This window comes from Anser cygnoides, chromosome 15, assembly GCF_040182565.1.
Source record: "Anser cygnoides isolate HZ-2024a breed goose chromosome 15, Taihu_goose_T2T_genome, whole genome shotgun sequence".
NCBI classification, from domain to species: domain Eukaryota; kingdom Metazoa; phylum Chordata; class Aves; order Anseriformes; family Anatidae; genus Anser; species Anser cygnoides.
The window spans coordinates 1,422,346-1,436,036 of NC_089887.1; the positions used below are offsets into that span (position 1 = coordinate 1,422,346).

General features: G+C 60.2%; 1 protein-coding gene across 1 annotated transcript in view; it reads right to left on the reverse strand.

Annotated features, from left to right (window-relative positions):
- Nucleotides 1–344: 344 nt before the first annotated feature.
- Nucleotides 345–13,691, reverse strand: part of RAB26 (RAB26, member RAS oncogene family) — a 31,261-nt gene continuing 17,914 nt past the window's right edge. Inside the window, exons 3-9 of the mRNA XM_066977356.1 lie at nucleotides 7,155–7,196; nucleotides 6,383–6,449; nucleotides 6,252–6,304; nucleotides 4,405–4,470; nucleotides 3,551–3,607; nucleotides 3,111–3,187; nucleotides 345–2,764 (exon numbers count right to left, since the gene is read on the reverse strand). Coding sequence (XP_066833457.1) covers nucleotides 2,662–2,764; nucleotides 3,111–3,187; nucleotides 3,551–3,607; nucleotides 4,405–4,470; nucleotides 6,252–6,304; nucleotides 6,383–6,449; nucleotides 7,155–7,196 — 465 coding nt within the window. The 3' untranslated portion in view covers nucleotides 345–2,661. The remainder of the gene's footprint in view (nucleotides 2,765–3,110; nucleotides 3,188–3,550; nucleotides 3,608–4,404; nucleotides 4,471–6,251; nucleotides 6,305–6,382; nucleotides 6,450–7,154; nucleotides 7,197–13,691) is intronic.

Consider the following 13,691-nt stretch of genomic DNA (forward strand, 5'->3'; position numbering starts at 1 on the left):
TATTGGGCTGGTTCTACAGCTTACAGATTTAATAAAGTTTTCAAAAGACTTCTGGTTTTGTCTCTGTTCTTTACAAATTCTATGCATAACGCACAAAACCATAGACTTAACAGAATTTTGCATCTGGGCACACAGCAAATCATTGCTATTATTGAAGGAAGCTGTTGTACGATGTGTGCTGCAGCTCAGCTGTAGTCTGGGTCCCTTGAATTCCTGGTGGGTGCAGGGGGGTACCTGGGCCCATGCTGGTAATGCAACCATCCAGGTAGGCTCAAGAATGAGCTGAACTATTTGAATGATCGAACAGTTCGGGTATGAGACAAAAACACCACTGTAGCCGCGAGGATTATTAAAAAAATTTATTAACAGGAATGAAACAAAAGCTGTAAACGAGCCAGCGAAAATGAGAAGTGCATGTCATGCCAAGTCCTCGGCTTGCTTGAATGCACTGAACCATTCTGCATCGCTTGGGGGCAGTAGAGGCCCATGTAAAAAAAAAACCAAAGAAGAGCGGAGGGGTGCTTCAGCAGTAAGGTTGGTGTGCGGGCAGCGGGAGGGGAGTGGTGCACAGGGACCTTGTGGCGGGGTAGATGGGGGTTGAGTGTCCCTTCAGTTTGGGGGGGTTAGGAAGTTCCCCAAATGCGGTTCTGGTTCTGCTGTACTAGTTAGGTCCTGACAGGCATACCCAAAAAGTAGTGCTCACATCTGCTCTATTTAAATTATTTTTAGATTGTTTTTGGTCCCACCCCGAAGTACCGAGTTAGGAGCTGTCAGCTTTTTCAGGATGGCCAAAGGTGTCCTGCCTGTGAGGAGGGGGAAGGAGGTAGTGTCTGTGCAGTGACTGGCACCTTGGGGCAGGGGCTGTTCTTACACCGTGAGTTATTCTGAGAAAACACCAAAGGCAGGTTTGGGAACAGACCCAGGCGTTTGAGCTGCCTGCTGCTCTTCTGTGCCTCTGGTGGGATGCCTCTGGTGCTGGGAAGGGTTGATGAGGAACAGGAGGCTGCCCTCGCTGCCTCCCCCCCGGGCCCTGCATGGTGCTGCCAGCAGGGAGCAGGCTCTGCCCAGCGATGCACATCAGTGGGGGCTGCTCCAGGCTGGTTGCTGCAAACATTCCCCCGGGAACAGGGTTTTTAACAAAATTTAAGTCGGGTAACAGACATTTCTCCCTAACAAGCTATGCAGGAAAAATGCTCTGTTCTCAGCAGGTTTATTTTAGGCTCCGTACCATCGTTGTGCTGGACCCACTCTAGCTCTGAGTGCTGCGCATTTTACTGTGGCTCGCCAAGAAGTGCAGCTCCGAGGGGTCTGCTCTGTGGCTGCCTTCCTGAACCATGCACCGAGGGACTTTGTGCCCTTGGGGAACGCTGTGCTGCAGCTCAGGCTGGCACCCCTGCTGCGACAAGGGGCGGGTGCAGCTAAATAACTGCTGGGAGCTGGTGTTCTGCCAGCTGGGAGTGAGGGACGGCTTGATTTAAGTGCCCTGTTTATAGGGGCAGCGCACGGAGGGGCAGTGCAGCAGGGCACCTGGTGTCGTGCAGGTGGAATTTTTTTAATAAGAAAATTGCCAGAGGCCAAACACTTCCTCCAAAGTTGTAATTTGTACGTGGAAGTGCAACTTTAACAAAAGCAAAAGCCACGTGCCTGGCACAGACAAAAGGGCTGAGGAGTCCCTTGAAGAGAGCTGGCAGAAGTCTCAAACCTGCACGGTCAATGCCTACAGCAGCCTCCTCGGCTTTCTTCCTTTAGAAGAAAGAGCTGTCCCAAGAGAACTTCGGAGCAAAGCACTGTTGCAGTCTAAAAAAGCTATCGGGCTTACATGAAGGGATCAGGAATAAGCTGCAGTACATTAGCTTTCTTCTCATTAAAGTACAAGAAATGGCTGTAGTGAGAGAACCAAAGCCTTCGCCGAACAGATAAACAGTCAGGAAACCTCTGTACAACAGATGTTTGCGGGAGCTTACTCAAACGGACATCTAAGCTCTTGTCTTCTGCGGGGAAGAGGAGAAATCTTCATCGAGGAGCTATGTTACAACACGGGAAGGACTGACAGACAGAAATAAGCAGCTAAAAAACGGTTGCCTTGAAAACAAAGCTTTCCTGTGTGCCCCAGGCCAAGGATCTGATCAGCTGAATTCCGGGTACGTGGGAAAAGTGAATTCAGGATTTTTTCCCACCCAGATTTTGGTGGGGAGCAGGCACTCGCGCCCCTAGGCCCCATCATTCCTCCTCGCATTAAAGCAACCCCAGGGTGCTCCTGGCTGAGCGCCGTCGCTGCTGAACCGGTGGAGGAACCTGGAGGGAGCCATGGCCACACCGACCAAGCCCTTTCCCCGCGTCCCCTCCTGCCTGCACCGGGCAGAGCGGCTCCGAGCCGGGCGGGAGCAGAGCAGCCCGGCCAGGGAAATGCATTTCCCTCTGGGGAGCCGTGGTGTGGGTGGGTGCTGTGGGGTCTGGGGAGCGTGCCTGGCACGTGGTGCAGCACGGCCGGCCTCGGCGCCGGCCCATAGAGCTTTTCCTGCTGCTGCCTTCACCCCACAGGTCTCAGCTCACCTTGTACGCAGATACAGACACAAGACAGACATGCACACACTGTCCACGAGGAGAGAGCGCGGCGCACAAACACGTGGCATGAGTCTCTGTACAAATGCACCGAGCGCATTAGGACCGGCAGCAGCCCGAGCCCCTCACTTCCTTCTTCACGTAGTCGTGGAGCTTGAATTTGGGCTCGTTGGGCAGCTTCATGGACCTGTGCTTCAGTTCCCTGCAGGAAGGGGGAAAACATTACCTTTCTGCCCACCTACTTCTAAGCTGCCTGGAGCAGCTCCGCTGAGCCATGACCTGGTCTAAGTGCTTCGTTAAACCCCCGAGGAAGCATCCTGCAGCTCATGCAGGATGGGTAAGCACTTCCCCAGAGAATAAAGCAGTGCGTGATGCAGCTGGCCTTTCTCTCAGGTCTCCCACTGAAGAGCCTGCCCTCCCTGCAGCACCAGCTTGGTGGCGATGCAGGGGATGGTGTCGCGCACGGCCTGGCAGTGGCCAAGGGGAGCAGGCACTGAGTGCTCCGCACCCGGCAGGGGCGCGCAGCACGGCCGCGACCGCTCACTTACTTTGCGATGGCTGTGAACGCTAATTCGACGTTCAGGCCGCTTTTTGCGCTGGTCTCCATGAAGGGCACGCCGTACTCCTGCAGGACGAGACATGGAGGAGGTCAGGGAGGCCCACGGGGACGCGAGCTCGGCTCCGCGCAGAGCCCCAGCGGGCACGGTGCTCGCCACAGGGCTCAGCTCGGGGGGAGAGGGGTCCGGCCCTGTGGGGGGGGAGAAAGCTGCACGAGGGGTCACAGGTAAAGGAGTGTTTATTCTTCAGAGCCTCAGGATAGGACAGAGAAGCAAGAAATGGCAGCGGAAGCTTAAAGAAAGAGCAGAGGTGGAGGGAGACGGGAGCGAGACGAGGGCCGAAGGCAGCTCCCAGGTAGCCGCCTGGCTGCGTGCTGCCCCCCGTCACCCAACAAGTGGCTCCGCTGCAGCAAAAAAGCCCGCTCCCCTACCTTGGCTAATTTTTCTCCGTCTTCCCTTTTCACCACTCTGTCCTGGGCTGAATCCACCTGCCAACAGCAAAGAGCAAGCTGGGATTATCTAGGCGGTCAGCATCGGACAGCCCCCACACCCCCCTCCACCCTCCTGCCCCCACGCTCCCAAACACCACCAGCCCGGGGCTGCTGGGGCACGGCGCAAAGCCTCGCTGGCTCCCCTCTGCTCGGGGCTTTGGGCTCTGCTGAACGCTTTTAAGGGCCCTGACTCCCCGCTCCTGCCTTTCTGCCGCAGTCTGCCTGGTTTTTTGAACACCATGCCCCACGGGCAGGCTCACACCGCGTGTGCATCGCAGAGATGCTGGAGATCCCTGCTCCAGGCATGTCCGAGGTGATTTGTGGCTCTGTGCCACACGCAATCCTCACGGACCAGGCGAGGCAGAAGAAAAAGCAGTCTCCTCACAGCAGCAGGGGGAACCAGCAATGCTGCGCTGCTCCTGCAGCAAGGGGAAGCCGGGGCTCAGCGGGGACTTGCAGGATGAGCACAAGAGGCTCCTTTCATCTCCAGCACCTGGACTCAATCCCGTATTCCCTGCAGGGACTCTGCAGCGCAGCAGCATGCAGGGCTCGAGCCAGCTCCCGTGCACCAGGAGGGAGATGGGATCCGCCTGGGTTCCAGCGAGCAGCAGGGCTCCCAAACTGGAGAGCAAGCGGCTCCCCTGGGCCAAGCGGCCACTTTTGGTGGCTCTGCTGGCCGTGGACCTGCAGCTAACCAGGAATCACCGCCCCTGCGTTATGCCCTGACGGCACCTGCAGCACCCGCACAGGGCCGTCGGCAGAGGCAGCTCCAGCTCCGCCGGGGCCAGGCTCACCTTGTTTCCCAGTAGCATGAGGACCACGTCCTGCTGCGCGTATTCATGAATCTCTGTCAGCCAAGCCTGGAGGGAGACGACCAGAGACAGGCTGCCGTGAGCAACGGCTCCAGGAGGAGGAGGAGGAGGAGGATGGGGGCTGCCCCCGGCCTGGGCACTGGGACCCCTCCGCAGGGATCCTGCCACAACCATGCCACAGCGGGGGCTTTACACAGACACAGGGAGGAGATGGCTGGGGGCGAGATGTAAAATGAAAAGCCCAGCTCAGAAACTCAGCTGGGCGCAGCAGGAACCGCAGGCAGGGAGCAGCCGGGTCCCCCAGGCCCCCTGCACACCCTGGGGACTGCCCACAGGCACTCGCAGGACCCGAATTCCCTCCTTGGCTGGAAGGCTAGGCCTGCTCAGAAAGCTGCTATTGGGGAAATTCACCATCCTTGTAGCAGAACAAAAAAATCCCTTTGCGTTTTAGAAGCATAAAGCCAAGGGTTTGCTCTGGGCCGTGCCCCCTGCCTGCTTCACCGCATGATCAGGCAGCACATGGGTGAACCTGCCTTCCTCTAATCCAGCCTAATCGAATCAAACCGACCCTAACTCCCCGCAATCCCTAACCCCACAATGTGGGGGGAGAAATCTTCGAGCAATTTTCATGGAGGGATCACGAGCTCAGCACAAGACACCGCTGCTGGCTGTCCCCACACCTGCAGGGAGCACCCCCGGTGCCCTGGGGCAGGGGGACAGGAGGGACAGGAGGACACTCCGGGGCAGGGACAGCTCTAGCCTTTTTGCCACAGACATGCACGGTGCACTCCACGTCTGGGACACAAACAACGTCCCCTTCGGTCAGGGCTAACTGCTCCTGGCTCGCAGCACGCTTTGCAGCGGCCCAGCAGCTGCACGGGCCCGGCGGGGTGGGGGGCACTGAGGGCAGGTCCTCCTGTCCCCAGGTCCTCCCATCCCCAGGTCCTCCCGTCCCCAGGTCCTCCCATCCCCAGGTCCTCCCATTCCCCTCGCACAGCCTCGTGGCACCATCTGCTCCCTGCCAAAAAGCAGCTTTGTGGCGTGGGGACGCAGCTGGCAGAGGCACTGTGCGGCCGCACAGCTTCCTTCCCCCTTCCTGCTGGCCTTTGGGGATTAAAATCCCCCTCCCCGCGCTGGCGGCACCGCGCTGAGCCTTGCGTGGGTCTGCAGGGAGGGGACAAGGGACCCCACGATGGCCGGCAGGACGGGCAGGTCTGCAGGGGGACGAGGAGCGGGGCAGCAGGATGCGACCTTCTCCCCTGCCTGGGTTTGCTGCCAAGGCAGCCAGGGCAACGTCGGGCCGGGCCGAGGGAGCGCCTCGTTCCCAGCGGCTGCCTGCGCTCACTTACCGGGAGCGAGCTCTCCAGCTGGTGCTGTAATTACACGCGGCATAAATCTGCCGGTGAAGTGAGTCTGTCGCCCCTTCCATTTGCCAGGAAAGGGAAATGTTCTCCGCGCGTCCTCCGACGCCCCAGCACTGTCCTCGCTGCCAGACGGGTGCGCAGCACCCACTGCAGCCCCTCGGAAGCGGCCGCGCTTTGCGCCCCCGGCATACACCTCTGCCCTGGGGCACGGCCGGTCAGGGGCTCCCTGCAGCTGGGGCACAGCTTTTCCCCAGGCCCCCAGACCCTGCTCATCTCCGGGGCTGGCACAGAGCACCACCACCTCCAGTAAATCCCGGTGCCACCTGCAGCCAGCGCGCCGCGGGTTTGCTCCAAGCGCTTGCAGGGCTTTGGAAGCTGCGGAGTCTCAGCGGTGCCCCGGCAGCGCAGGAAACCCGCGGAGCTGCCTGAAACCGCCAGGAGAGGACCGGGAGGCGCCGCACGTACCTGGATGTTGTCGAAGGACGCTTTGTTGGTGACATCGTAGAGCAGGAGCAGGGCTGTGGAGAGAGCGGCGGCGCGTTAGTGCCGGCACCGTGCCGCGCGCCCCCCGAGCCCCCAGCCCCGGGTGTGCTCACCGTGGGCGTCCCGGTAGTAGGCGTGCGTGACGCTGCGGAAGCGCTCCTGCCCCGCCGTGTCCCAGATCTGCAAGGCAGAGGACCGGGGTCAGCCGCATCCCGCAGGCACCCACGGGACACAACGAGCGCACGGCCACAGCACAACCCCGCAAAGTTTCCTCAGCGGTTTGCTTCTAGCAGCGGCCCAGGGGCTGCTCTATCTGCGTGTGACTAGCTCGCAGCTGCAGGGGGGGTTCTGAGGACGGTAACAGGAGAGGGGCCAAGCGCAATAAATATTTAAGCAGCACCTCCCCGCTCCTCAGCACATCTGACCACAGGGACGGCGGCATGTGACAAAGGGCTCGCAACGTGTCCTTAATCAGAAAATCCATCCAGCAGATGGATGTGTGGGGACTCGTTAATTTAATTTATCAGTTTTTAATGCCACGATATGTTTCCAGAGTGCCACGCTGCTGTCGGGGGAAGATTGGTGCTAATGGCGTTATTCAGCTGCTAGCCCAGGGGTCAGGAAGCAGCTGGGGCTCAGGGCGAGCAGCTTGGTCTCTGCCTGCTGCCGGGGCTTTTCGGAGGGGCTGGCAGACAGGGACGGAGCAGCCATGGGGGTGCACGTGCGCACACGTGTGTACATGCACGTGCATGCACGCAACGACAGCTTCCAAGCACGGGATGGGGATGGGGACCAGCTTTTGGGGCTGCTCCTGGCCCATTGGCTCCCAGGGGTTTTACCGAGCCCCGAACACCACGGGAGATGCTCCGGGGCCGTGGGGCTCACCTGCAGCTTCACCTTCACCCCATCCACCGTCAGCACCTTATTCTGCAAGAGAAGAGAAGCAGCGGTGAGGCCGCCCGCCTGGCAGCTGCTGCCCTGCGCCTGCACCGGCTCCACCGCTGTGTTTATGCTGATTTTCTCTCTCCCTTTTTTTAAACTTGCATAAATTGGTCACAGCGCCTGTTGGAGTAATTTGCATGGTGGCACAGTGAGAAGATCATTTCCTGCGTCTGCTGCAAGTTACATATATTTGGATACTTAAATCTTTGTGTCTGCACCGCTGATTTAGTGTGCTGCGCGACGCAGGCTAGACCACCTCTGGCAATAAATTAATGAGCGCCAGCATCCCATCCTAATGGCCTTCAAAAGGCACAGCTAACTACTCCATATTCAGTTAGCAACTTGAAAATAACTCCTCTGCCTGCCACTTCTACTGATTTTTCTCCCAGCCAGCACTGCTTTCCCTCTCCGTTTGTTTTTCCCCGTATCGCTCGTGTTTCGCAGCAGGGCCGGCAGGGAGGAGCAGGAGGGGCCGTGCCCCTCTGTGCCATCGCCCGGTGCTTGCCTGGGGCCGAGGTGCAGGTTCCTGCGAGGTCCAGAGGCAGGGAGGGAGCAAAGCCAGGTTGGGAAGACATCACCCACCCGACAGCGCTGCAAGGCCCGCATGTTTGCGAGGGCAGGGGTGGGCACCGTGGGCACCAGCGAAGCAGTGCCGGCTCCTCAGATCCTCTGCTTCTCAGAGCCAACAGGAAATGTTTTACAACTGCCCGGACGGAGCTGGCAGCGGTGCAGGACGGGGGCACCACGAGGTGTGTGGGGAGAGCCCGGTGGCGGGCAAGGGCCGCACTCTGACCGCACACCAAGCGACCGCAGCCCCGCGAGCTGCAGGCGGCTCCCTAAACGTTCATCAAACCCAACCCTAAAGATCAAACAGCCCCAGAGGACAGAGCGGAGAGATTAATTTGCTTGCTAGACTGACAGAAATTAGCACAGTAATCACTAGGGTGTGATTAAAACAACCCCAAGCAGTGGTGCGTGACGGGGCTGGCTGGGCTGGGCAGCCGGCACCTGCTGCGCTCACGACTGATCCAAAGCCCGCAGCCAGCGCACGGAGCTCCCCGGGGCGCGCGGTGCCACATCCATCCCCTCCGATGGTCCCGTGGGGTGGCCTCGGCAGCAGGCACGGCCACCCAGTGCTGGGCAGAGCTCGGCAAAGCGCCTCTCCCCCACGGAGAGGCCATCCCAGCGCCTCGCGTGCCGACCTGCCGCAATTACCCAACACCGCGGGACGCTGGCGCTCGGCATCACCCACTAGGACAGCGCCGGCAGGGCTCTGCCTCTGCGTTTTGATGGTTTTAATCAGGCCCGAGGTAACATCTCAGCTCCTGCACAGCCACGCTCCTCCAGCAGCAAGGATGCGGACGAGGAGGAGAGGAGCAGAGTCAACAAGCGCGCTAAATTTACACCGTCTGCTAAAGCAGGCGCAGGGGAGACGATCGCAGTTTATAAATACCTTCAAAGGCAGCGATGGAGCTGAGGGAGCGGAGTGATTCACGGCCCTGGAAGGGGTAAAATGGGCAGGCAGCCCACGGCTGGGAGGGGAAGGGGCGCGGGTGGCACACGCTGCGCAGGGCGCCGAGAAAACTCCTTGGCAGGGGGCTGCGGGCGCCTGGTTCGTGGCAGGGGAACGGAGCGGGTCTGCCAAGGGTGCCGGCACCACGCACTGTCTGCAGGACTGAGGGTGAATATAAAGGAGCTGGAGCAGCCACGCTCTGCAAACACCGCTCACACCGCGTCGGGGATTTGCAGAATGTTTTGGTCCTGAAATGCGGCGCGATCGGCTGAAAAGCCACGGCAGCTCGAGGGAATGCACAAGGTGCAGGAGACCGTGGTGTTAACGGCACCCCGGGGGGAACGGGCCCCCTCTGCTGGAAAAAAGAGCACAGTGAGCAAAGGGGGGAAATCCCAACGTGGACCCTAACGTCCACCACTGCCGACATCCCCTCGCAGCGACAGACCCCTTGTAAAGCACACGGCGCTGGCTGCTCTGCCCCGCACTGCCATCTCACAGCACTCCGATCCGTGGACTAACACCCGTCCTGCAGGTACAGGCTTACTGCTCTGCAAGAAATCTAATTTTCACATCCGATTTGCCATCAAAAATCCCTGGCCAGCCCCGATGGCCCCCCACAGGCCGGTACAGCCGAGCCAGAGCTGCCCCACTGCAGTCAGGGAGCAGGATCTGGCCCCCAGCCCACCCCCCGGCCCCACCACCGCTTCTGACAGCAGCCTGCCCACCGCAGAGGGGATGGGAACGGAAAGAAGGCATCACACTGCAACGACCGCAGCCGCGAGCGAACGGCGAGGGACAGCCAGTCCTCACTAAATATTTCATAGCGCAAACCTCGCTGCTCGATGAATGGCAAACCTCTATTGGCAGCCGGAGGTGATTTCCTGCGGGCGACAGCTTGCAGCTGCCCGCAGCAGGAGGGTCTCGGGGACCAGGAGGACAGCCCATGGCCGGCTCCCTGCCCCGCAGCGGGTCTGCCCTGAGCCTGACGCGCAAACTGGAGCCGGTTTGCAGCCGACGGCCGTGCCCGGGGCTCGGCTCACCCCAAACAACGGAGCAAGCAGGGCGCAGCAGCCCCCGGGTGGGAAGGGCTGCTCCTCACCCCCGTCCTCGTGGTGAGCAGTGCCGTGAGTGCAGCTGCGGGCTGGGAAGTGCCAGCAGCGGTGACAGCCGGGTGACCGGGCGCTGCCAGCGGGGACCACGAGGCGTGTGACGAGTGCCACGAGGGCTGCAGCTCCGGCACCGCACCTCGTGCGCCGCCTCCCCTCTGGAGGAGCTTAATTAAAAGCAAAGCTGGCAGCAGCAGGATTCAAACTAATTACGACTGACCTACATTTTGTGTTGGGGGGGATTCTTAAAGCTAATTGCAATCTAGAAGAGCAACGAGGAGCGTGTGCACCCAAGTGCTGCTGGGCCAGGCTGGGGAAAAAGCTCGAGTCCCCAGGGTTTCAGTGGGGTCTGGGGCTGGTGCTGGCACAGCGTGACTGTGCTGCAGCCTCCCCCAGCTCGCCCTGCGAGGAGCAACGGGAGGGCTCGGAGCCACGGCACACCCGCAGCGTGCTCAGGCAGGTGGCCTGAAGGGTCATCGTGGGATGTGCCGACAAGGGGACACATTCCTGTGCAGTTCCAAGCCTTCCCAAGTGCCTGTTTTCAGCACCTCCAGCTTGTAGAGCACTTATCCACAAAGTTTGTGCCGCTGAATTTGGAGCAGAAAGGTGGCTTGGGATGCTCCTGCTCATCTGCCGCAGGACCATCGGGTCAATGCGAGCAAAGGAGCACCGCGAGCGAGCACTGGCTGGAAGCAAAACTCGGGTAAAAGAAGAAGAAAAAAAAAGCCGAGCAGAAGCAGGACAGGCTGTGTGGGGAAAGGCAATGAGGCCATAGGGCCGGGCTGCAGGCAGCACCGCGGGGCGGCTCCAGCAGGTGCCGGGCGGAGGGGCTGCCTGAGCCCACCCCAGCAGCAGGGCTGCCACGCTCCCAGCTCCCAGCGCCTGTCTTGGGGAGCTACGCTTCAATGCCATGCTCATAACCCTTAAAAGGCACAGCTGGGTTTTTTAACGAACAATAAGCAGCCAAAGACAAAAGACAACATGTTTCAATGTACCGAAACACAAACTACGCTGCCGGCCCTGAATGCAAGGAGGAGACGTGCTGGATTGCTTGGGGTTTGTTCTTAATCTTGCACAGTTTAATATAATGGAGGTAATACTCGCAACAGGCCACCCGCTGCGCAGAAGCAGGCAGGAAAGCCGTCCACGTAGCTCAGCTCTGTGATTTCAGGAGAGCCGTTCTTACGCGTCCCTTTCACAGGGCTTGGACAGAGTTATTAAAATGTTTTCTAGTGGGAGTAACAGTGGAATGCATGGAGTGCCTTTGTTGGAGGAACAAGCTGCTTGTAAGTTAAATAAATAGTCCTCGGGATGTCAGATAAATAAAGTTGGAACCTTGCAGACGCAGGGGCAATGAAATTACCAAGTGCAGATTACTTCAGTTAGGGGCCGCGTTAGCCCCACGCCAACAGCCCCGCTGGCTGCCCCCGCAGCACAGCCCCACCTCGGTGACCACAGCGCAAGCTCTGCCTTTTGGAAGCAGAGAGGAGGGGAGGAAGGCGCCCGCTGGCGGAACAAAACCCCGCTGCTCCCCCAAACCCCGCTGCTCCCGGGACGCTTCGCTCACGGCTGCTGTTTGGGGACCTCCCCAGCACGGGAGGGCAGCGGGGTGGGGAAACACAAACCCGGGGTGAGCAGTCGCACGCACAGCCCCGTCCTGGCTTGTCCTGCTCTTGGCCTCTGCAGCTTTTCCACACATTAGCTCATTAATTAAAGCCTTAAAGATTAAATTGGATACATGGATTAACTCGCTTCACAATTAAACTGACAAATCACAAGCTGCTCGCTGAAACCCTCCGACACCGGGGAATAGAAACCAGCTCTGGCTCCCCGGCACCCCGAGGGCTGCTGCCTCGAATGACAACCCCGCCACAGCATCCCCGTGCGCACACCCGGGTGGCACAGCACGGCTGCCTGTACAGGGCTGGGAAGAGAAAACCCCGGGGCAGGGGGACCCGGCAGCTCCCCAGAGAGCCCCGCGCCCCCTCCCTGTGCCAGGGGCTGCGGCTGTGCCCTCCCTGCTGCTGGGGGGTCACCCACAGGGGCGGGCAGGGGCTGGCCCCCACCACACTGCCACACTGTCATCTCCACATCTAAGCTAGAACAGGGAAAAAAAAAAAAAAAAAGAAAAACAACAAAAAAAAAACCCCACCAAATGTCATTAGTGCGCTCTGAAGGCAGCAGCATCCCACCCACCTGCACCCGCGCTAATAACCGGGAGGGCGAGTTCCTGCGGAAGGGGCAAACAATTGCATTAGAGAGCATACATCAAACCCGACCACTGACGGCCGGGGCACTCGCCGAGTTAATTAGCGGCGGTAATGGCTGAGCTGCGGGCTGCAGGGCTGCCAGGGCCGCCACACGGCCAGCTCCGTCACGGCCAGGGCCGGGTGCGCTGCCAGGGCTTCGGTGTGCCAGCCGCAGCCGCGTGTGGGGTCTGGCCGGGCTCGTGCCAAGGAGAGACCCACGCCGAGGAGAGGCCCCAGATCCGCTCTGCAGAGCCCCGGGGAGCCCCTGCCCCAGCCGCTGCCCCCGCAGCACCGCCAGCACAGGCACCCCGCAGCGGGGCAGGGACGCTGCTGTGACGGGGCCGTAGCAGACAGACAAACCCACGCCGCCCCCGAGAGCGGCTATGAAAATGGATTAAGGATCGATGTGGAAATCTGCCCAAAGCAGCAGGACACTGCATTCAATTTGCTCATTAAAACCCTGGAGTTTCCCCCCCCCCGACGTACGCGTGCCGCTGCCAGAGAGCCGGTGCTGGGTGCTCAGCACCTCCTCCAGCCCCAGCAGCCTCAAGGAGACTCCACGGAGATGGGAGCGTGGCACAGACCTCCAGAAGGCACCAGGGAATGGGAAGTGCCAGCAGGTGGGACGGGGGCTTTGTCCCCGAGCACGGCTGTGTCCGAGGCTGCTGCAGCGTGCCGGGCCTCCAGCAAAAGCTGCCCAGGCCTCTTGGTTGGGAACCTGCTCTGACAGCAGCTGATTTAAAAAAAATCCTGTTGTGTCTGATGGGGTAACGACCAAGAAGAGAGCAGGAGGCCCCAATACTGCACGAGGATCTGCACTTCTGAAATCGAGATCCATTAAGAGAGATAAATTGGAACCAGGAACAAATATTTAAGTTTCAGCAACCGCAAACAGACACCAGAGCAGCACGAGCGCTGCTGAGCTCTTATCTCCCCTCGCACAAGCTCTCAGAGCACGTGGTGCCGGGCTGCCGTCCCTGTCCCGCTGTCGCAGAGGAGCGCAGGAGTTCGTCCTGCGTGCGCAGCCAACGCATCCAGCACGCCTCGTCCTGATGGGGAGAGCAAACAGCGAGCCCAGCAGCTGCAGCTGAGGGATGAGCCTTTGAGGAGCCCGTGCCATGCAGCAGAGGGGGCAAAGCAGCCCCACGCTGCACCCGAGCCTGCACAAACCTGCTGGGAGGCAGGAGAGCACGGCAGGATGCAGGCAGAGCGCACTGTGGTGCTGGGCAGGTGGTGGCCACCAGGCTGTGCCACTGCCAGTCCCATGCCCGAGCATCCCCGCAGCCCTGGCACATCCCCCGGGGAGGCCGGGACACCCGGGCAGTCACCAGGCCCCCGCAGCAGTGCCCTCCGCATCGTCCCATAAATCTTCTGCTCGGAGAGCAAGCCCGGCCATTTGTCTGCCAGGACAGGCGATTAGTCTCCTCGGCGGCACCGTGCGCATGCACTCTGCTGCTAAAATTGGAAACTTCTGCCTTTTTTCCCCCAGGACTCTCACACCCTGCGTGCAGCGGAGCCAGCCTGCTCAGCCCCGCTGCCGAGGTCCTTTCCAAAACGGTACCAGGCCAGCACTCGCTGCCCAGCTGGGCGCAGACCCCGCCATCAGCACACG